We start from the raw sequence: 23,303 nt of genomic DNA, 5'->3' as shown, positions 1-23,303 counted from the left end.
GCGCCGGCAGATTCCTTCCCTTCTGTTGGGTTCAGGCGTCTCGGTCTGGCGTAGAGTGTAAGACACCAGCGCCGCTCAGCAGATAAAGGCGTTCCACTGTCCTCACATGCTTATTGTGCATTTATGATAATTAGCCTTTTGCAAATTCTTCCTTTTCCCACAAATATTTGTGTCTAGGGCCTCAGGGGTCATTTTTAAAATGTGCAAAACCATGGAAAAGGAGATCAGTGTGAACAGGCATGAAGGAAAACATAAACAGAACATATCTGAAGAAATAAATGAATGCAAATACAACTGTATAACCCCAAACAACATAATATTTTAAGTACTGATGTCTTTATTTTAAATCTTTCATAACTAACAAGGACACATTGAGGAAATATTTTATACAAAAGTATGGCTAATATAATCTTTGAAATGAATCAGTTCCTTGAAATAAATATTTTTGATTATTTTAATTGCAAACAGAGAGACACAGAGAAATATAATACAAAATTATGGCTAGTATCATATTGATGATGATGATTATGATGATGATGGAATGCGTCTTTTTAATGTTTTTATTTATTTATTTTTTTGATGGCAAAAATAAAACGCAATCAATGACGTTTAAAAACAGGTGTAGTTTCCCACTGACATGAACTGTATTTATTTTACTGTCAGGTTTTTAAAAGCAATTACTTTTGAAATTTAAGCAAAAATACAAACAAATGATTTGCTGCTACTATAACTCATAAAAAAGTAGAAAAGAGCACTATGAGATAAAGCAGGTGACAGGTCAGCTTGCCAGAGTCTGCATTTAAAGCCTCACATATTAAAACTTTACAACAAGAGGTATGAAAAATGTACAACTTCATTTTCTTTTATCTAACCACTGGTTCTTTTACAGCTGGCACAAAATACTTCCATGTCCTTTCTATGATAGAAAAAAAAAAAAAACATCTGATAAGACTCCCAATTAATGGCCCTTGTTGTGAAATGTAGGGTATTATGAAATTAAAATACCCCAATCAGTAAACCAACAGTCTAAATTCAGTAATTTAGCTATCCCCCCATAAAATAAGTTTTCATTACGCAAAAGAAAACATAACTTATTCAATAAAACTTCTGAGGTAAAGATAATTACAAAGAATATGTTTTTTTTTGGAGTGCTGTTACTATATGTTGGAGTGAATGCGCTTTTGAGGGTTTTGGCCAGAGGAGAAGAAATCCAAAAACATTCTCTCCTGTTACCTAAGAACACATACAGCAGGTCACAGAACGTGTTTGGAGACGTGATGACTGAAATGATCTATGGAAGCATGTCAAATAGTCCAGCAAAATGCTGAGTCTTTTACATCTTTTGAAAATTACACGGCATAAGATGTGTCAAACACCACTTGGTTCTAAAAGCAGGATGATTTGATTGAGAGCTTCCCAACAGTGACTGTTAAACAGTTTCATCCATGGGAATGCCAAGAAGGATGATGGAAAAGGGAAGAAGAAAGGGCAGACTTGACTATACACTGGCCAGACAGTGCAAAAGCCATACAGCATGTCTCTGATGACCAGTTTCGTAGCAGTTCATTTCAGCTCTTTTGCGAAACGTCTTTAGAAATTACCCGTCCACAGAAATCCGGTCTTCCATTTTGTCTGGTGGTGAAACGCAATCCAACCTCTGTTAAATAAAGCTGTTAAATAATACCGTCAGGTGTTTCTGTGATCGTCTCTGAATGCTCTTCCCACGCCATCATGCTCTGACAAAGTTTAACCTCCACAACAGAGAGAGAGAGAAAAACCAAATAAACTAAATATACATACAAATGACTACTGGGCACTCAAGTCTATCAACAGACCTCCCGGTAGCTCAGCCTATCTTATAGACAAAAAATCCAGCATAGACGCTTCGTCCTTTTAACACAAATCTTATATCCATCTAGAACAAAGGACAGTTCTTTGTAAAACATTCGTATTCCTTACACACTTCTTAAGTGCAACTTAAAAAAAGCAACCTTTTTACGATGCTTTTCAATTACAACTTCCGGTTTTCTCGTGGAGTCGCAACTGTGGGTCCGAGGGCTTTTGGTTTAGTAGATGCTCACTTGCGACAGGACCTGTGCGTGAGCCTGTACCTGTGAGGGATGAGGCTGGGACGCAGGAGGGGGTGGCGGGCTGCCGAGAGAGGCCGAGTGCGGCGTGCCGGGGGAGTGCTGCACGGGCGAACACTGCGACTGCGGGAGATGCTGCTGCATTTGATGCTGCTGCATCTGCTGCATGTGCTGCATTTGCATTTGCTGCTGCTGCTGTATCTGTTGGTGCTGCTGCTGCATGTGGTGCTGCTGAAGCTGCTGCTGCAGGTGATGCTGGAAATGCTGCTGCTGCATTTGCTGCTGAATCTGCTGGTGGTGCATTTGCTGCTGCTGCATTTGATGGTGCTGCAAGTGCTGCTGCATCTGCTGCTGTTGCATGTGCTGCTGCATGGAAGCGTGCCGGGGCTGCATTGGCGGACTCAATTGCGACGACACGCCTGACTGCGGACCGCCCGTTCCCATCTGCCCCAGCAGCTGTGACTGATTGCCGCCGGTCGCCATGTTCTGATGAGCTACCGTGACCGAGGTCACAATCTGGCTGCTGCCAACACGCATTTGCAGAGGTTTTGGGGCGATGGCTCGAGGCAGGGCCTGCTGGAGCGCCTGTGCCGCGGCGGACATTGAGGGGTGCTGGGATAGAGGTGAAGGCAGCATGAGTGCTGGGGACAGGCTGGTGGAGGCGAGAGTCTGCTGCACCGAGCGGATCGTCTGGGCCTCCGCTGACTCTGCGGCAGCCTAAGACAGAAATAACGATTGGTCAAATGAATTTTAGTACTCAACAGATTCTTTCTTATGTAGTGCCCTCTCCTTTATTAGTGCTGATCTGGTGACTGACTCGACACAAAAGCTGTTCAGAGAAAATTGCTGCTGTCTTACATTCTGTGATCTAAAGAACTTGCCAAGAGGGGAATTTATATTATTTAGTAGCCTAGTAGAAAAGATCTGAAATAAGTCTTGCACACTGAAATTAATAAAGTTTGTGATTCAGAATTTCATAGATTTAATAAATTTACTCAATGCAATGTGATGCTGGTGTCATAAATGTAGGATACATCTCTAGTATCTGATTTGCTTGGACATTAACATACAGTACCACTAAACTGTCTGTAAAACGATCTTAATTTTTTACAAGAAGTAACAAAGATGCAAATGCTCCCGACCACCTGGCTGATACAGCGAGATAATGAGGCATGATGAATCATGAGAATATCTCATTCTAATTCATTAGCTGTATTTAATGCTATTTTTATACCTAGTGTGATGGAACAAACACATTCACAGTCACATTTAACTATGAAAGAGAATTTTGTGTACTTTAAAATCCTTTCCAGCTGGTTTTTAGAAGTTCACTGTGAGAAGATCAATGAATGTTAACTAATGCACAAAGAAATTAACACTTCTCCTAGTTACATAAGAACTGCTGTTTTCAATTGCCTTTCAGCTGTCAGTTGTACATTCGGTGCTTACATTGAAACGTTTACTGTGTAGAAGGTCTTATCTTTTAAAAGTGGTTAAAAACTCAAGGTGAAAGCTATCGAGCCTTAAATTTAGCTGAATTATTATTAGGATACAGATAACTAGAAATATAATAGAAAACATGATGAATGGCAAAAAAATGAAGACAACACAGTAAGAGGTAGTCAGAATTGAGTAAAGAAAAAACAGACAGGCGGAGGGCTGTTTAAACAGAAAACATCTTCACCTTTGACACAAGGCTAGCGCGGTACGCTGCAAGAGCTTTCAGGTACTCTTTTTTTGCTGCTTCTGTTTTGCTTTTGTAAACCTGAGGAGAACAGAAAGAACACGTGAGGTGTGATAAACAGATAATTAGTGGAACATTGACTGGCAAGCATGCGCTTCACAACAGGAAGAGCCTGCAGGCTTCATCTAAGCTGGTAATAAAAACTAAAGAAGGGTGAAAATATCAAGCAGTCTGTTAAAATACCTGACAAAAATCATTTTCTGCAAAACTGAGAGTAGAAATGAAAAAACATTTGTTATTCTAGCTAGAGCGAGAAGACTCCAGAACAGACAGCTCTATTTACAGAACTTTACATATGGTGTTCTTTGTGATATAATATATTTTGTTATTACACAGGACTGCCATTTGATACCTGTTTCTGCTCCTCTCCCAATCCATCCCACATTGAAGCTACTATCTTGGACACCTCTCCGAACGTGGCGTTAGGATTCTGGCCTTTAATGGCCGCCTGGGTGTCTCTGAAGAACAGGGCGTATGCAGACACTGGCTTCTGAGGCTCATTGGGATCCTTCTTCTTCTTTTTCTTGGGCGTCTTAGGCTTCTTACCTGAGTCAGGGGCGGGACGCTTTTCACCAATCACCTGATGTAGAGAAGGCAGCTTGTTATAAAATCTCACTAACTGGATGTTGATTTAATTCTCAATTAAATGTTATGATGAAAACACTGCATAAAACATTACGTGGATTAAATGGTACTCACCCTGTTTCCTTCCTCTTGATCGTCTTCATTAATGGAGCTGGAGGGAGAGGGTGTGGCTGATTTGCTGGCGGGTGGGGATGGGGATGTGTGAGCAATGTTTGATCCGGTCATATTCAGCCCCAGCTGTGTGTTGATCTGGGACTGGTTGATGGTGGTAAGATGGTTTTGTGACATCATGCCATTGGGGTTATGCATGCTAATGATGGAGCGCATCACCATGGTGGGGTTTGGAGTGTACTGACGGAGATGGGTCTGACCGACAGCCTGCAGAGCACACAGACAACAAAAACAGGTTTAGATGTACAAAGATGCATTAAATTGATTGTTATAAAACAATATTACAAAAGATATGTTTTTTTTTCAATAAATGTTGTTCATTTGAACTTGAACTATTTATCAAATTATAATTTTTTTTATACAGCACAATTGTTATCAAGCTGAGCATCTGTCATCTCAATGAGGACATAAATATATAAACAACATCACCAAAAATGTTCTGAGTCACTTCACAAACATTTTACCATTTAATTTGAGTAAAACCAGTGTAAATGTAAAGGTATTCACGTCAAATTAAAAGTTCATTTTTACATAAAGTCATTGTGCTAGAAATATTACTATTATTTAGTAGAATGTATGTGATACTGCTACTACTGTTAAAAGAAAAAATAAATAAAACTTTATTTTTTAAAGAAACAAATCACACAAGATTTCTTGCATGTTTTAATTTTAATAGCAAATCCCCTTTATTTACCAAAACATTTTATGTGTTTAAATTTCATTAATTAAAAGACTAATTAAATTTTGGTGAAACTTGTTTAGTATTTTTCATGATTATATTACTTGTAGAAAAATGTTAAACACAATTGTAAATAAGTATAAAGAATGACATTGGTTTTATACTTAGTGATTTTTTTTTAGTAGCATATTTTTGTGTTTTGCTTTGGTACCGAAATTGGTACAGAGAACTGTGGATTTTCACTGGTATTGGTACCGAATACTGAAATTTTGGTACCGTGACAACACTACACTACATACAACACTATATATATATATATATATATATATATATATATATATATATACATATATTTTTTTTTTTTCAGAACTTAATATTTATTCATTTATTAGTTATTGACCATAACAAAAAATAATTATCAACTTATTTGTATAATTTAGAGTTAAAGTGTATTTGCAGTTAGAGGAACATATAATTAGCTCAGTATAAAAGAAGAACTGAAGTAAAAAGAATGTCCCAATCAAAACTAAAATAAATTTGATAATAATATAAATAAAAAGTATAACTATATTTAAAAAATAAAGTTTGGAGGTCGGGTACACATGAACCTGATGCGTTTTACATTGACCAGTTTACAGAGCAAGAACAGCTAGAGAAAACCAATTGTTCATTTGATCTCTGTTCATTTTTTTTTTACTCCACATCAACTCTCTTTCTCTCTTTCCATCTGGTATTCAGAGACTCAAACTCAATATCTGTATATGTCAACACATCATAAAGCTGTGCACCTGGCCTTATTGTCCAGAACTGCTGAACCCTCTCCCTTAGTACAATATTCTAACACCTTCCCTCACATACAGATTACATTTTCTTTGTATTAATTCCCTGGGTACACACAGCTTCATACCGCATCCATGTCTTAGCAAAAAATACAATCTACAAAACAATAGCTGTTTTCAACATCTGTTAGGCTGATGCTGGAAATTTTGCACTATTTTTTTTAGGAAACACACTGTATAAAATGAAGCAAGTAAACTAGTTAGATTAATAGATAAGTAAAATAATTAATGACAGAATTGCACTACAACAGAAATAAACACATTTGCATTAGTTTCATCGCTAGAATGCGGTGACAGAGCCAGCAGCAGTCTTTGTGTCAGACCTGTCTTGTGTTCATTAGTTACGACCATCTGTGTCTAACACTTCAACACAAAAAGTCAGTGATGTCCCATATGAAATCACTAGCATTCTCTATGCGTCTGTAATATAAAGAGTGGAGGGAATCACAGAGATGTAAGGCAGCCTTTGAGGGCTCATATTTATCATCAAAGTCTCTGGCTGGGCTTTGTGTTCTGGCTCTCTCCATCATGTGAACACTTCAACATGATAAATGATTTGAACATGCAACATTTGTCAGACGACCATATGCTCACTTACTCTTTTGATTGATTTCATGTACTGACTACGTTGGTAAATGGTCAGAACTGGTCTTTAGTTTCAGGTGCACTTTGATCCGGTCGCACAAAGCAGAACAGATGTGGAAATAATTCCCGAGTCGGATTATGAAAAAAAAGGCTGCGATTTATCTCGAAGCATCTAATGATTTGACAACATTATCCTCTAAATTCCCAATGATCATACAGCAGAAAAAGAAAACATGAGATGATTTTGTATAAAACAGATATTTATGTGTAGAATCAGTAGATGGAAAAGAAAGAAGGCTGAATGGAGCATTCAAACTAAAGCTGCACAAACAGTAGTCAGCTTTTGCTAATAGCAGCCTTTGTCGGGAATGAAAGAAATGTGATTTTTGCTGTCAGAGTGGTTTAGCTGGTAGATTGAGAGAGTCAGTATCCGATCTGTTTATTTATGTCCCTGCTGCACACCCTACATTTGCATTTTGATTGGAACATTGTCTGCTGACACACAGCTCACATCTACACAGATGCTTTCGATAGTCTTCATAAATCTGTAAATAACTCCTTATCTGAAGAGTAAAGAGGCCAGATGTGTCCTATCCTCTAGTCTGTGTGTTTGCGTGCGCTTGTGCAAATGTTGCTATTATATCAGCAATCAGCCCATCTCAGTTGACTGTATTCCAGCAAAAAATAACCCCCTCGTATCTTTATTCCCCAACATATTTTACTACAGGCACAAAAGCTTCTGACATTAAAAGGTGCCAAAAAGAGATGCTGACCAAACAACCACGCCACACAAGGAGCCCCTTGTCCGACACACGGAGACGTTTGATGGATGACTGTTTGGTTCTGCCTCAAATAGTATCCTCACCCCTTTCATCAAAAGCAGCAACCGCAACTAAACAGTCAAGAAAGTATACTGGGGGGAGGGGGGCAGCCAAGACCTCTTTTTTCAGCATGTGTTCATAACCATAACACAACCAATACTGCTTTCAGACGATCGGGATAAGAATATGAAGATGCCGTGTCAAAGGCTGAGAGTCTCAGGTCTGCTCTTTAAGATACCAGCCTTGGGATTCTGTGGGGGGTGGGAATGGAATTGGAGAGTTTATTAAAAGCAGCTTGGTATGAGCTGTTCCATGCTGAACAGAATGTTAACAAGTTCAATTTCCATTCAATCTTTCCGCGGAGCTCTTGGAAATGTTCCATAACAGAAAAAGGAGTAAAATCATCTATATGGTAATTATGAGGATGAATCTAACAAGTTTGGCCAGTGTGAAAAGGTCAGCTTTATTATGAATAGTTTATCAGCCCTCTGCACATATTCACAGCTGCACTGGAACCTTAACCAACATGCTGCTTTATTTTTCAACCATTTATGGGCACCTGCATAACTGGCTCCTCCAGAAAAAAAAAAAGAAAATGGAATTTTGAATGCTTGCAGAGACCACGGTAGCGTGAAGATAAATTGTTTTCTAGTCCTATTTCTCCTCCACCTACTCACTCTCCTCTCTCACTCCATCTACAAAACACACACATATTCTCTCGTTTCATGCGCCCTGTACGAATTGTACCCTTTGAAAAAAAGGTCCCAGAACATTGTTCTGATACCTTAAAAAAGACTAGTTTATAACCTACCTCTCTCCTCACTCTCATCACTTCTCCTTACCTCCTCCACCTCTCCCGTTGCACTATGGATATTTAAAACTTGTTCAACATGATTTCATTTCCTTTCAAGTACTGGCTGAGAAAAACAAAATTACAGAATCAATCACACAGAAGGTCAGGCTGAGACTTCATTACAAGTATTGCATGCCTGCATGAATATCTTTCATTTCTTACTGGCCCAATATGTCACAATGGCTGTCTGACAGAAAAAGAAGAAGAAGAAGAAGAAGAAAAACATGAAGGTGAAGGGGGAAGGAAAAAAATCCACTTTCAGAGATTGATGTAGATCTGATGTCACAACTACTCAGCTTGGAGATAAGATAACAGAAATGTGTAAAGAGAAAGAGAGGAAAGTGTGAGAGAGAAAGTGTATGTGTGTGTGTGTGTGTGTGTGGTACTGGAAGAGAAGAAAAATAACGTTTCTGCATCACTGGTCATATTTTCCATTTTATTCACAGACACAGCAGTCAGACCCTAGTCAGTTTGTGAGGGATCATGTTTTAAAAAACTGTTCCACTGTAGATTGCTTAGAATCCCACAAACACCTGCTCTGTATAAATACACTGCCCGTTCATTATATTTTTATTTTAGGTAAAATAATAATGCATTTGTTTATATATATATATATATATATATATATATATATATATATATATATATATTGTGACGAGTCAGCTGCCTCTTCCCTGGTTATCATCGGCACCCTGTCGTAAATCGCCGCCCTTCACCAGGCTCCCGACAGGAGTGGGTGTGTGAGAGAGGAGGGGCGCTGGATGAGCCAGGGCTGGCGGCGTGTGATGGGGCACACCTGACGTAAATGGAGCCTCATCACCGCCACGGTTTAAAAGCCCAACGTGCCTCTCTTCAAGAGACCGGTCTCTTCCCCGTGCATGCACACTGGTGTCCTCGAGGGTCCAGGAAGGGAGCGTTGAGGGACTCCCGTGCCACCAGAGACGTGAGCTGTCGGACCCGCGGTCCGGATGAGAACCGCACCCGTTTACACGGCTGACGGGCCAGGATGCCGGGCCGTCCATCCCCTGCAAGCGCCGCGGCCAACGAGCAGGATGCGGCCGCTAGAAGAAGCCGCCGACCCTCGTGCCCCGGACCGAAGAGGGGAGCGTGTGCGGCCGTCGGACTCCGCCCCTTACCTGGACCTTTCTTTCATGAACACTGCCCGACCCACATGAACCCCACAGCATGACGAGGACACCAGATCCCCTGGTTATTTTGGACACTCTGCCACTTTGGCCACTTTTATTCCCTCTTTTGCTTTATTTTATGTTAATAAAAGCCTCTCCGAGGCCTGACGCTACGCCCACTGTGTGTTGTTGGCTCCTCCCATTACTATATATATATATATATATACCAGAAAAATAGGAATGCTAAACCTGCTCTGCACAACCTCCAAGAACATCTCTTCTGAGATAAACAGGTGATCACATAATTCACGTCTTTATCGGTTGCTGTCTACTCTGAGATCCTGTCAGAACCTAGATTCCAGCGAGTCTCAAACGAGATACAGGAGCTTGTTAGGCGAACAGATTAAATAAATAATGACTTCACATTCTGAATCCTGCCAGACTTCTTCACAGCTGAGAAATGGATTTTGCCGAGTTGGGTTTGGCCAGCAGCATCTGCGGCTAATTTCACCTGACATACGTGGAGCATTAGAGGGAAGGAATTAGAGGAATAATTGCCTTTAATGCAGAAAAACTAAGTGCATATGAAACTAGCACAGGTGTGCTGTGCCTCATAGATCTGTTTAAGTTGCACTTAAGAGTTGGAGTAGATTTTTTTTGAGGCAATGTATAAATTCTCTTGACATTTTTGTTTTATTCCCTTGCTGCCATCTGTCTTTAATTTTACAACAATTGGATCCCGAATTGTACATAATGGCCTGTGTTTTTGCATTAAATGTACAATTATAATTCTTAAATGCATCAAAATGACTGAAGAACAACGTTGGAAGTTATAGTGCTAACTTCCGCTAACCCTTAGCGAGTCCTTTATAAATGTGAGGCATTGACTCAAAGGCAAGGTACTGTCTGTACCAGTCCCAGAGAGCAGGACAAACTGAGATCAATTCCATTAAGAGGAGAGAGACTGAGAGTCTTTCAGGAGGACAATGAGTGATGAGCGATAGAAAAGAATCAGAGGGACGTCACAATGCCACCAGGCACAGAGCAGAGTGCCCTCATTCTCCCTCAAACCCGCTAATATAGTCCCCACACAATCAGAACCACTGTCCACAGAAAGAGCTGCTAAAGAGGAATAATGCTGGAGAATCAAATCTAATCCCTTCACAGCGCAGTGAGAACAGAACCGTGTTGTAATTGTGTCAAGGTTCCGTTTTTTCTTCCGGATGCATACGAGCTTAACTGACCATGAAATTAAAATTCTTAAGGCAAAAAGCCTTCCGGCGGTCACTTATGCAGCACAGATATTTTAAAAGCTGCAATTATTTTACTTGCCAGTAGAATGGATGGTCAGGAAAAAAGCAATAAAATTTGATGGTGCCTATGCATATTGGAATGTAAATAGAGAAATATTATTCCACATATACATTGTTGGTTAAGGGGAAAGCGAGGCACTATTCAGAATGAAAATCAAAATAAAAACAGTTCATGAAAAGCATGCCAAAGCATCATCTGCTGGTTAATGTCACTTTGTGTCCTTTTATGTATTCAAATTTCTCTGATAGCGATTTCATTTCTATAATAGCAGTTTTAAAATATCTAGTCTGGCCATGGCATTTTCAATGCTTCCCCTTCGATGAATCCACGTCTGTGGCATTTAGGAGCCATCATCTGAATTAACAGCCATAAAAACTTGATCATAAAACATGATTATTATGAAGCAAATGCTTGCCTAGACCTTTATTTTATCTTACATATTAGTCATCACAGCAACACAAGGTTAAAAATCAATATATTTAACTAAGCTGACCAATTTTATTGCATGCCTTCATTGTTTATCTGCTGTCTTTTCATGTTGTTCTAAGCACTTATGACTTTATTTCTTCCATGGAGCACAAAAATATAAACTTTAATCAATAAACTGGTCACTCTTTTTCATGAAGTCACAATGAATGAGGATTGGAGCTTATAGTCTTTAAGAAGGTTGGAAAACAATTATGCATTACAACAGAAATATCATAAAAGTGGTTCATATGTCTTGTGCACTTTAATCCAAGTCTTATGAAGCCATCCAATAGCTTTGTGTGTTGCTAATTATTGATTTTTTAATCTAGTAAATTCTTAATCAATACTACCAGATCACAGATTTTAACCTTAAGAACCAAACTAGTTAGTCAATTATTTTTAAATGAATCATTCAGCCTAGTTTTGCTAACTGGATGGACTGATTTAATGAACCGATATGACTCAACAGAACATTTTTAGAGGGGGTGTCTAGATTTTCAGTGAATAATGATTTTTCAGTCTGTTCCTTGAGCAAAGCCATTGGGCTAAGGGCTAGGGTAAAAATGCATGAGTTGTAGTGAACTTGTTTTGGAGTTCTCCACCAGTTCTCATTCACTTTCATAAAAATGTAAGGTGATAAGAAATTATAGCAGAATTTATATTTATGGGTGGACTACCCCTTTAAGGCTTTATCTACAAATACAAATACAGTTTTATAACAATGACACAAATCATCAGCCACCTTGATTTGTTTTGCATATAACACCTCTGTCAAACATATTTGCATTAAGAGGAAGAAACCTCCCTGGTTTTAAATCCTTACTTAAATCCAGGTGGATCTAAAAGCTAAATGTAACTGCCAGTGAATGATAATGTTGTGGAAATATTTGTGTAATTTTTGACTTTGCATAACGACTGCCTTCAACATCTGCAAACATTAAGATCTTTAAAGGTGCCATCTGTCATATCTGGCAAAAAAATCAAGTCATACTCCACATTCCATACCAGATGGGGGCAGTATGCCTCATTAAAGTGAATTGGTCTACTCTAGAGTAACAAACGAGAAACAGCATAGTCTCTATGCTCCGCCCCTACCTTCACAACAACACTAGAGCATAGCCGAAGCCTATAAGACAGCGGTTCTCAATTGCAGACCTCGCGCCCCACTGCTCTGCACATTTTGAACGTTTCTCTTAGAGCTTCAGACATTTGTTCTATTCGAACATAAGTGCCCTGCGAAGTGGTCATCACAGGATATTTAGCCATGATTCCAGTTCGAAGTGAACGTAGCTATATGTTCCAATCAAAGTGCATTGAAGTGTGCAAGACGTGAATTTAAATTGTATTGATTTACAGAGGTATGATGTCACAGTTGTCCATGTTTAAAGACGCTGCACAGCACAAATCAGTGAATGAATGTTTCGATGTGAGGTAAACTTCAACAGATTTCCCCTGCTCAGAGAGTAGGGAGCAATGAACATTTGAAAAACAGTTCATGCATGGAGTTCATTTCTAACGAGCTGATTATCTGAATCAGGTGTGTTAACAAAGAGAAACGTGCAAAATTTGCAGAGCATTGGGGCGCGAGGACTGGAATTGAGAACCGCTGCTATAAGAGAACGTTTTGCCTCCAGAGGAACGTTGGGTGATGTCAAGTGATTTTGAAACATGACATCTTCAAACTACTCCCCTTCACCTTTACCAGTGAATATGTTCATATTCGTTTTGTTCATATTACATTGAGTTGTATATACACATTATTGGAATTAAATTAATTTGACAGACAGCATTCTGTCAACATCATTGGTCAACATCAGACAGCTGATGTTGATCAAGCTAGCGCCAACCAACGTAACGTCAACCAGAGCTGCCAACTCTCAAGCATTCACCGTGAGGCACACGCAATTGACTCTTTTCACACGCTTTCACGCCACACATCAATTTTCTCACGTACAGAAAAACCACGAAGCAAAGAGGACACGGAGACCAACAGACTAGACAGAGCAGGTTACTTATGATATAAAAATATGGGTAAGTTATAGCTAGCTAATTATCAAACGCAGCTACGGTTAGCCATCGCTAACATTAGCACGTTTATAGAACAGCCTTCGATCCATTTCTATGTTATAACTTCCCCCAAAAAAATACACAAACATATAAAACAAACTTCTAGCGAAATACTAACAGCATCTAACTTACCAATCCAAAAGAAATGTTGCAAGTTCGGTGTCGAACCTCATTTCTTTCAGGTCCATCAGTTGTCTCCAGCGATTGAAAGCAGTGCCGATGTTTACTCTGGTTCGGCTCCTTTTCTTATCTGATTTGATTTGTGTTTCCGAGCGCGGTTGTTTCCCTGTAGCGGGTGGTGGTCTCTTGCCAAGGGCTTCAACCATCCTTTCGCTTGATTGACATCAGGTTAGATTACGCCCACAAGCCGTGCGAGTTATTCGTGTATTGCACGTTGGCTGGTGGTTATGTTGCCCGCATACCGCCTCCCATGGCCGAAACTGGTATTACGACACCTGTCGGGCCGGGGCTAGTAATGCTACTGCTAATTAAGGTTGATATCTCTGCAGCACTATAACTTTACATTTTTTAATGACATCATCGCCCTTATTTCTTCTCATACTTTTGATGCGTGTAGGTAATTTTTTGAATATTTTTAGCTCAATTTTTGCACATGGCACCTTTAAAAGGGTTGTTGAGTTATTTACAAAAAAAAAAATATTTAACGTATAGCAGAGTATTTCTGTGCCAAATACACACTTCTGTGTCTCTTAAGTTTCAGAAAGTTTTTTTTCAATTGTGGCTCTTCATGACGTAATAAAGGGTGGAACTCCTTATATGGGCATTTCTCCCAGAAGACCAAGCATATGCACACATTGACCAGAGCGAGAGTAAGAGCTTCAACTTTCTTCATTCAGCAGTGCTGCAAGGGACTCGCTTGGAAAGAATGTCTCCAAAGAATTGTGTTTTTGGTTGTAAAGTAGAGCTGAAACAACGAATCGATTTAATCGATTAAAATCGATTATTAAAATAGTTGTCAACTAATTTAGTCATCGATTCGTTGCTAAATAACTTTTATTTGCCTTAAGCGGCTCATTTCGTCCATATTTCAAATTTGCGGTGACCAAAGTGTGGCAGTAATGAGCCACCGGAGGTTTTACTCAGCCAGTACAGCAGGAGAAGTAGCGAATAGCCAATAGCTGGCCTCGTTTTATCTCACGTGCTTCCCGAACAGCGTCTCTGCAGCATTCAGCGTGATGTGGGAGTACTTTACTTTGAGCCTTCAAAAAAGAAGAGTAACCTGTAAACTCTGCACTACTGAACTGTTTAAGGGGACGTTCACATATCGCATCTTTTGCGCGCTCAAGTTCGTTATTTCCAACACCGCACCGCATCGAGTTAAAAACATTTCAACTTTTCAGAATGCCGCAAGCGCACCGCAGGTCGTGTGACAAGAACTAACCAATCAGCTTCATCCTTTCCCGTAACAACGTTAAAAGCTCAGTCAAGATGAAAGGAACAGCTGATCATAGTTGTATATGGATTTCCATTTTGAAATAAATTTAGTAGCAGAGCTACTGCAAACGATTTTTTGAGCTGCAAATCCATTTATCCTTTGCTGAAATTTCCGCGTCTTCAAGGAGAGAGCACGTCATGGTTGCTTAGCAAAGGCAGACGCCTCAGGGCCTCTTCTGCCAGAGCGCTTTGGAAAGAAGGAGAAAGCGGTGCGCCTAGCGTTTTCCACGCGTTTTTAGGCGCGATTTGTGAACGGCCCCTAAGACTTTCATTTGTGCAGATTCTCCAGTACAATGTTGTTTGCAAATGTTTAGTCGTAAAAGCTGATAACATTGCTTTTTAACATTTAAAGCTTTACAAACATGTTCTGTGATCAGTTTGTCGTTTATCAGTTCAAAATTCAGCCGTGCAGCCTAATTATGACTGGATGAAAGAGGTATGTTTAAAGATATTTGAAATGCACTTTTTTTCTAAGTATTCACTGCTCTTTTTCACACAGCAGGTTTTTTGTGTGTGTCCATTTTTTTTTTCTGGACAACCTTCTATAAAGCAGTTTCCCAGTAAATAATAAAATAATGCACTGCAATTTTATTCTGTTTTATCCTTATTCTTCGTGAAAATATGTTCTGAAAGATTCCTTAATAAGCTTTGTTCGGGATGTTAAACTACTTTAGGAGCTCTAAGGACTGCCATGGTGAAAACATTATTTGAAATCTACTTGTGAAATTTGCTATATGGGTCAGTGTTCTGATTGCAGAAGAGTTCGACAAAGGATTACTAACACAATAAAACAACTCCAGGTATATTTTTGATGAGGATATGACAGTGCAAAATGGTTAAAATCTCTTAAAAATCTATGCTGAAGGACAAAGACCATTTATTAAAAATTTACTTGGGGAAAAAATGGAAAAAACTAAAATATAAGTACATAAACCGATTAATCGATTAATCGTAAAAATAATCGAAAGATTAATCGATTATCAAAATAATCGTTAGTTGCAGCCCTATTGTAAAGGAAAGATAACTTTGTTCAGCTTCCCCAAGAACCCATGTTATGTGATCGGTGGATGCAGTTTGTTTTTCAGGTCAGCAACAGAGTTTCGTTTTATAAACAAGGTCTAGTTTGACGCTGGATTTGCACATTGTTTGATACTGAAAGATGGAGCAGTCCCAGCTATAAAAGATCCCGGTCATGATTCGGAACTGCAGACAGTAAGTGAAACAGCATCAAATGTCTGTGTTTTGTTGGCATTCAGCGCTCAAGTGCTCGTCACTCTTTAGCTCCGCCCACAGTACGCCTCCATGAGCTCGGCTGTTTTCGGAGAGAATCATAAAGCTGTATCTTTCTTTTATAAATATGATCAAATTAAAGACATTTTGGGGATATAAAGATTGCAGTACTACTCTATAGGTACTCAAGATTAACATGAGATTGGGTGAAACTGTATGTGTTATGTCCCCTTTAAAATTTTCAAGCAAATAACCAGAGAATAACCAGACACTTACCCCTGGATGTCCATTGTTGATTTGTCCTTCTTGCTCCATCATATTTCTGGAGATGGTGATTGATGGCAGCTCCAGGCTCTGGGGTGGGAACCGAGGGGTGAACAACCCCCGCTGAGAGTTGGGATGGTCGGGTAGCCCAGGGAAAGGTGAGTCCATCTCCTGGAGGCCCATACCAGGGTCGGTCTCAGGAGGAGGGGTGATGGGGGGTATTTCAAACTCCTCGTCACCAAGACTTGGAGTATGAAACGTCTAAGAAAAAGACAAAGGAGAAAATCAGGGATGAATTTTGCCCAAAATGTGGTGAGGGCCTGCAAAGTTGAAAACCTGAAATCACCATGATGTTGTTACACTAAAAATTAAACACAACCTTCGCATAAACTGGAAACACATTTCATTTCAAAGCTTTGAAATATCTGTTGACCAGAGCACAAGAGATAAGAAAACCTATTTAATACTTGTACAAGAAACGGATGTTTATTCTGATCCAAAACATTACATTCTCCATGAAACAGGGTCTGAAAAAAGATGTCTGAATTTGAAATGCAATATTGTGTGGCTATCATATTTGCAGGAGGACAAAAAAAGCTGCTTAATCCAAGCTGGATTATGCTGGCTGGAGGAGAAAAGAAAGTGCAGGGAGTGATGGGTTTAAAGAACGTTCACACAGATTATTCCGGCTGTCCAGAAGTGTCGCACTTTGTTCTTCTCAGTTGCACCTCCAAATCTGCTCATCAAATGACCAAATCCCTCTGCCTGTGAATTACAGCCTATCGTCACACTTAATTTGCTTATGTTGACTACCTGCTCTGGGCTCCTCATCGAGGAATTCACTGACCTCCACTCCTCTCTCTTTTTTCTGTTTCTTCCTGTCTCCCTCAATTTCTTGCTTTATGTATTCAGAACCTCTTGTTTCGTGTTCAATCTTGTTTGGAATCTTCACTTTAATACTCTCAACGTGTTTCCTTCACTGCATCAAAAAACATATCAACATCATGTCAACACACCATCCATCCTCTGAAGCTGTTTGTCTTTTTCCCTGCTATCACTCTATATCTTGTCTTTCATATTCCCACTTCCTCAATCTCAACCTTCTTTCTTTTCAGTTTTATTCTTACTCTTTTGTAAAAGCATAATGTGCACAGGGAATCTGCCAACACATCTTTTATTAGAGCATATTTTAGAGCAGGCACACATTCAAACACACATACAGATATGCCATGGTCTCATACATCTAAACCAAACTCTCAAAAAAACATTTCTGCATTTTAGTGGTCACAATATGGGTGATTTTGGGGTTCCTTACTGCCCTAATGGTGACATTTTGGTTCTCACAATATAGGCAAAACCTGACCACCACCACCCCCCCATCCACACACACACACACACACACAGACAAATACAAAAATAAATCAAGACTCAAAGCTCAAAGCTCATTCAGTGCCTGTATGATGAGATCCAGCCGAGGGGGTAAGGCTAATAATCAGCTCTTTTTTGTCACCTCTCCATCTTATTTAATTTTTTATGTAGCTCCATTCCAGCATTTAACTTGCAGCGTTTTTTCCACAGCTGTGAGCAGTGGATCTTGTAAAGGCAGTAGTGTTTTTTGTCATAATGAGGACCAGGGGCTTGCAGTGCCTAACACATGTTCACATTACCTTCAACTAAAGCCATTAGTGACCAGCCCAGCTCTGTTTCCCACTTCTCCATTAACACACAAGCTACAAACTCATTTTCCCTCCCTGTGGCATTGCAGCAGTTAACAGTGTGTTAATCAAAACAGCAGTGTTGAGGCATTAATAATAAAAACTGTGTCATGAGAGAAGAACGAGTCAGATATCATGCACATGGAAGTGATCACAAAACATCACTGACATTGATTTTAAAACCAACATGGAGGTAAAACACTGATATCGAGGGAGAAGAACTAAATATAAATAAATACAAAATAGATCAAATAGAGTGAAACAGGACGAATGAATGATAGCAAAGCAGAGAAAACAGGAAAAGAGAGAGAGTGGTGTTCTTTTCATTTATTTTGCTTCATGACCTTTCTCTATGAATAAGACCTGCAGTGCCAGCATGTTTTCACAGTACAATACCACAGAGAGAAAGAAAGAGTGAGAAGGAGAGAGGGAGAGAAAAAGAGAGTGGCTCGACCAAAATGTCCCAATAACACAGTTGTGCTGTAAGATCTGATACGACATTCAAAGATCAAATGTGAGGTACATATAGTCCCTTTCTTCATCTTTTTCACATCAGAGCATAACTAAAATGACACTGACCTTTACAAAAAAACAAAACAAAACACTGAACACCTGACTGAAGTTGAACACATTGAGATGAGAGAGAGAAGGCAGAGATTAAATTAAAATTGCTCTCAGAGACACTGAGGTGGTGTGTGTAAATGAGAATCGAGATACGGTGGTAGCATGACTGAAGTATACAGAAGCTGTCAGCTGTCAGTGTAGCGCTGGTGTTGTGGGGTGAGGTAGTAGGTCACTGGAGACTGTATTATTGTGTGTGGTGAAAGCTCAGGTCAGTGTGTGTAAAGTGGACTCAATCTTCAGTTCAGGAGGAGGAAAATAGGGCTGCACGATTATAACAAAAATCATAATTGTAGATTATTCCCTTGAAATTGTTATTGCGATTATTAATTATGATTATTACAGTTTACTTTGAATGATGTTTATACCATTGTTTGATGCAGTTGATGCATGTTTAAACCATTGTTTGCATGCCGTATTTTTATATGAAAATAAACAAGCTTAAAACACTCCAACACTAACTTATTTTTATTTTAGTATTAAGCTTCAATTGTCAACTATACATTGGATTGGTTTCTTCTTTAAATTAAAAAAAGTAAAAATATGAATGGTATTATAATGCTATACTAAAACTAAAATGTAGAAAGAAAAAAAAAAAAACTTAAGCACACAAAATAACATAACTGGGACTTTGAACGATTAATTGCCGCTTTGAACAATTATGTAATTGTGGCATTTGTGGTAATTTATTCCACTCTAAATTAGCTAAACTAACCACAAAAAAGAAAAAAGAAAAAGAAAAAAGAAAACTGAGGCACTTTAAAAACTAAAGTTACTTTCAATTTCAAATGTAAATGCAAGCTCAACTAGGTTCATTTTCATTGAGTTTGCTTTTTGGTCTACCAAAACAAAGATCTTATAGATCTTTAGGCAATAATAAAACATAATTATAATATTTAGTTTTTTATTGCTTAAAAGAGAATATGAATATAATTTATGAATCTGTTTAGAGGCAGATTTTGGCAAAACCAATTGTGATAAATTAATAATGTTTATTAAAAAACATCATGAGATTAATCACAATTGATTTTCATTTACAAACAGCCTCAGGTTATACATATATCATCTGTACACAAAATACAATAGTGTAATATTTCTGTCATAATTTCCTCACTTTACCTGGCACTGCAAGGTGGTCTAATCTTCAAGCATTCATTAGTGCAGAAGACTGAAGAAAGACCGTTGAGATCTGGATGGAGTTTACAGTAGTGCTTATTATTCTTTAATCTCTGCAATTATTTTAATTTGTATGCTAATCTGTAAAGGCCAAAATATTGTTAAATAAATGAAAATTCTGTCATCATTTACTCAACCTCACGTTGCTTCAACCATGTATGACTTACTTTCCTCTGTGGAACATAAAATATCTCTTAGTTTTTTCTTGTTCGTACAATGAAGGTAATTGGTAACCAACATACTTTAAAATAACTTATTTTGTGTTGCATGCAGGTTTGTATACAGGCTTTAAACAAAATGAGGGTAAGCAGGCTAAATGACAGACAGAATTTTCATTTTTGGAAGAACTATACCTTTAATTCAATATAAACTGACAGATCTGTTCTAAACATCCAACTTGCATTCATTCACCAGCTCCAGTATGCTAAACTGAGATGACCAAGGTAAAGCAATAGCACCGATTATGAAGCAATAAGCCCTTTCACTTTGTAAATTTAGTAAACTGATTCAGCAGAGACATAAGCAGCAGTTGTTAAAAGGCAGTGCATCACAATTACTGAGCAGATTGGTTAGGAGGATCAATAGAGCAAAGCTCCTAACATCAGCTGAGCAGAGAGAAAAGCGCTCCTCAGATGACAGTGGCAAAGACTCTAAGAATCCAATAGCAGCCATTCCAAATCCATTTCTACATATACAGTAGTGATTATATGAGTAATGAGATTGTGTGTGATAAGTGATATTACTAAGTGGAACTGAATATGACCATATCAGTTTCGGTTCAACAGCAGGAAGGAAGGGGTCACCTTATCAAGCACTGTGATATACTGTTTCCATATCTTGTTGCATTACAACATTCAACATAATGTGGTTTACATATATTATCATATTTGAAATATGTGTGTGAATTATTTACAATTTTCAACTAAAAATGCTAATTGGTATTGGCTAACAGTACAATATTTTACTTTTATAAATATGATAAAACTAAAGACTTTTTGGATTTATGAAGGATGTAGTACTACTCTATAGGTACTCAAGATTAACATGAGATTAGGTGAAATATGTATGTTATGTACCCTTTAAGAATTTACTGTGGAAAAAACGTAAAAGACAGTCCAATAAGTATTACTGTATTATTTTATTGCGTGTGTTACCCTGATGGTGTTTTATCTTTACATGTACAGTATGACTCTGTGCACCATTTACACCAACATGAGTATTAGTTTTAATTAATGAACTGGCCACTTATGATGAACTCTGATTCATCTGTTGTTTTTTTTGTTGTTGTACCAACTGTTTGATCATGGCGGTTATCAGTATGCTATTTTAAGATAAAAAGCAGACTGTGGTAGTTCAAGTAGACAAGGTACATTAAAATTATATCACTTAATAAAAAACTGGTTATAAGTTAAAAAAAAAAAAGTACACAATTAGATAATAGCAATTTTGGTCAATCAATTACCAAGACATGCTTAATTTTGTTCAGTCTGTGGTGTAAAGAAGTCGTATAAGCAATTTTTTATATATATATATATATATATATATATATATACATATATATATATATATATATATATATATATATATATATATATATATATAAAACTTAAGCAAAACATCATCAGCTCAAAGTGTCCCAATTTTTTTATCAATATTACTGGTGGTCCACTGTATGAAGAAGTTTCCTTTCAGTCGTTCACTCTCGACGTCACGTCGACGAATCGGGATCTCACCAGAGAGATCAATCCACTTCGAGTGTAACTAAACGAGCCAATGCACATTGGCATGCGATTACTGCATCCAGCTGCTGCTGATCATTTCTCTAAAAGAGCAACATGGGTCTAATCATCCGTGCATTTGGAGAAGTCCCCAACTGCATTGGCATATCAATTGCATCGAGTTGTTAGCAATATGCCTTGACCTGAGCCGCCTCAGAGGGTACATTCGGGGCAGGGAAGTTCTGGTCTGCACCGATAACACTGCGACCATTGCATATACCAACCAACAAGGCGGTTTATGTTCTTGTCGCATGTCGCAACTCATCCGCCACCTCCTCCTGTGGAGTCAGAAGCATCTGAGGTTCCTTCATGCCATCCACATCCCGGGTGTGTTCAATCAGGCAGACGACGAGCTGTCTCGAGCAGCACTTCAGGAGGTAGTTCAGCTGATCTGGAGATGGTTCGGAGTTGCTCAGGTAGACCTGTTTGCATCACTAGATCCACCCACTGCCAGTGGTCGTACTCCTAAACCAAGGCTATACTCGGTAGGAATGTTCGATCAGAGCCGTGCTTTCCTTCTTGCAGCAAGGGTAGAGCGTAGGCTGTCCCCCTTCACCCTTAAGGTTTACGTTGCAGCTAATCGGGCCATCACGACCCCATAGAGTGGAGGTTGGTGGGGAAGCATGATCTGGTCGTCAGATTTCTTAGGGGGGCCAGAAGGTTAAATCCTCCAATACCTTCCTCCCTGCCCTCTTGGGATTTGGCATTGGTGCTAAAAGCCCTACAAACTACCCCAATTCGAGCCTTTGCAGTCAGTCGAGTTGAAATTTCTTTCTATGAAATCCCTGCTCCTGACTGCAATGGCCTCGATCAAGAGGGTGGGGGACCTGCAGGCATTTTTGGTCAACAAATCGTGCCTTCCGTTTGGGCTGGCTGATTCCAGTGCTTTATTTTGCCATCCTCACTTACATAAATTAACTATAGTGTCCTGCACCCACTAGTAAAAAAAACCTTTTTTTTACAGTGACTGTCTGGCAACCACAGCTGCTGTTTTTTTTTTTAACCCTAAATTAAACAGGGTATTTTTTTTACCATGCATATTCTTTCATCACAGTTCTTAAAAAAAAAAAAAAAAAAAAAACAATAATGTGTATATAAAACCTGGTTTACATTAGATCTAATGTCATATACAGTTTATTCAGGTCCATACGCAAAGTGCAGAGTGTCAGACTCTGAGATACTTAGCCTCTCTCTCCCAGTCTCCCTCTCTCACTCGCCTAAAGATGACACATTAAGCAGATTAATGAAAGAGCTAAAGCTCATGGAAAACCCATCACACTGTGAAATTACAGCACTCACTAGGGTAAATTCCCTTTAATTTCTCTTCAGCTTGAGTTACAAGAAACAATATCTCCCTCCCACCACCCTACACTTATTTCAGGTACCAGCTGAAATGTGAAGAAAACGTTATTTCTTAGAAATATATTTGACTGGGGGAAATTTTCCATCAATACTCTACAACTCAACTTTCACTGCAGGTGCCAACATGGAGCTTGGCCTAATAATACTTTTATCAGAAGAATTTATAGGAGATTGCAACTGACTCGATCAAATGTCGTTACAACTGCCTGTGACAAAGCTGTGGCTTCACCGCCTAAACTTAAAATGAAAATGAAGCCAGAAGCCCACACTAACACATCGTTACCAACAAATGTGCAACAAATGCACTTCACATGAACAGACATTATCTTTGCTTAGCCAGTCTATTGATGCCGTTGAGATTG

The 23,303-nt window shown here is 38.8% G+C and overlaps 1 protein-coding gene across 1 annotated transcript in view; it reads right to left on the bottom strand.

The window, feature by feature from the left end:
- Window positions 1-336: 336 nt before the first annotated feature.
- Window positions 337-23,303, bottom strand: part of LOC132122064 (TOX high mobility group box family member 3-like) — a 62,689-nt gene continuing 39,722 nt past the window's right edge. The window contains exons 3-7 of the mRNA XM_059531938.1: window positions 16,302-16,550; window positions 4,531-4,794; window positions 4,184-4,411; window positions 3,772-3,852; window positions 337-2,804 (exon numbers count right to left, since the gene is read on the bottom strand). Of these exons, the coding sequence (XP_059387921.1) occupies window positions 2,067-2,804; window positions 3,772-3,852; window positions 4,184-4,411; window positions 4,531-4,794; window positions 16,302-16,550 (1,560 nt within the window). The 3' untranslated portion in view covers window positions 337-2,066. The remainder of the gene's footprint in view (window positions 2,805-3,771; window positions 3,853-4,183; window positions 4,412-4,530; window positions 4,795-16,301; window positions 16,551-23,303) is intronic.

This window comes from Carassius carassius, chromosome 3 (assembly GCF_963082965.1).
Source record: "Carassius carassius chromosome 3, fCarCar2.1, whole genome shotgun sequence".
In the NCBI taxonomy this organism is placed as follows: domain Eukaryota; kingdom Metazoa; phylum Chordata; class Actinopteri; order Cypriniformes; family Cyprinidae; genus Carassius; species Carassius carassius.
The sequence above is the reverse complement of the archived record's forward strand: the minus strand, read 5'-3'. Positions and strand labels throughout refer to the sequence as shown.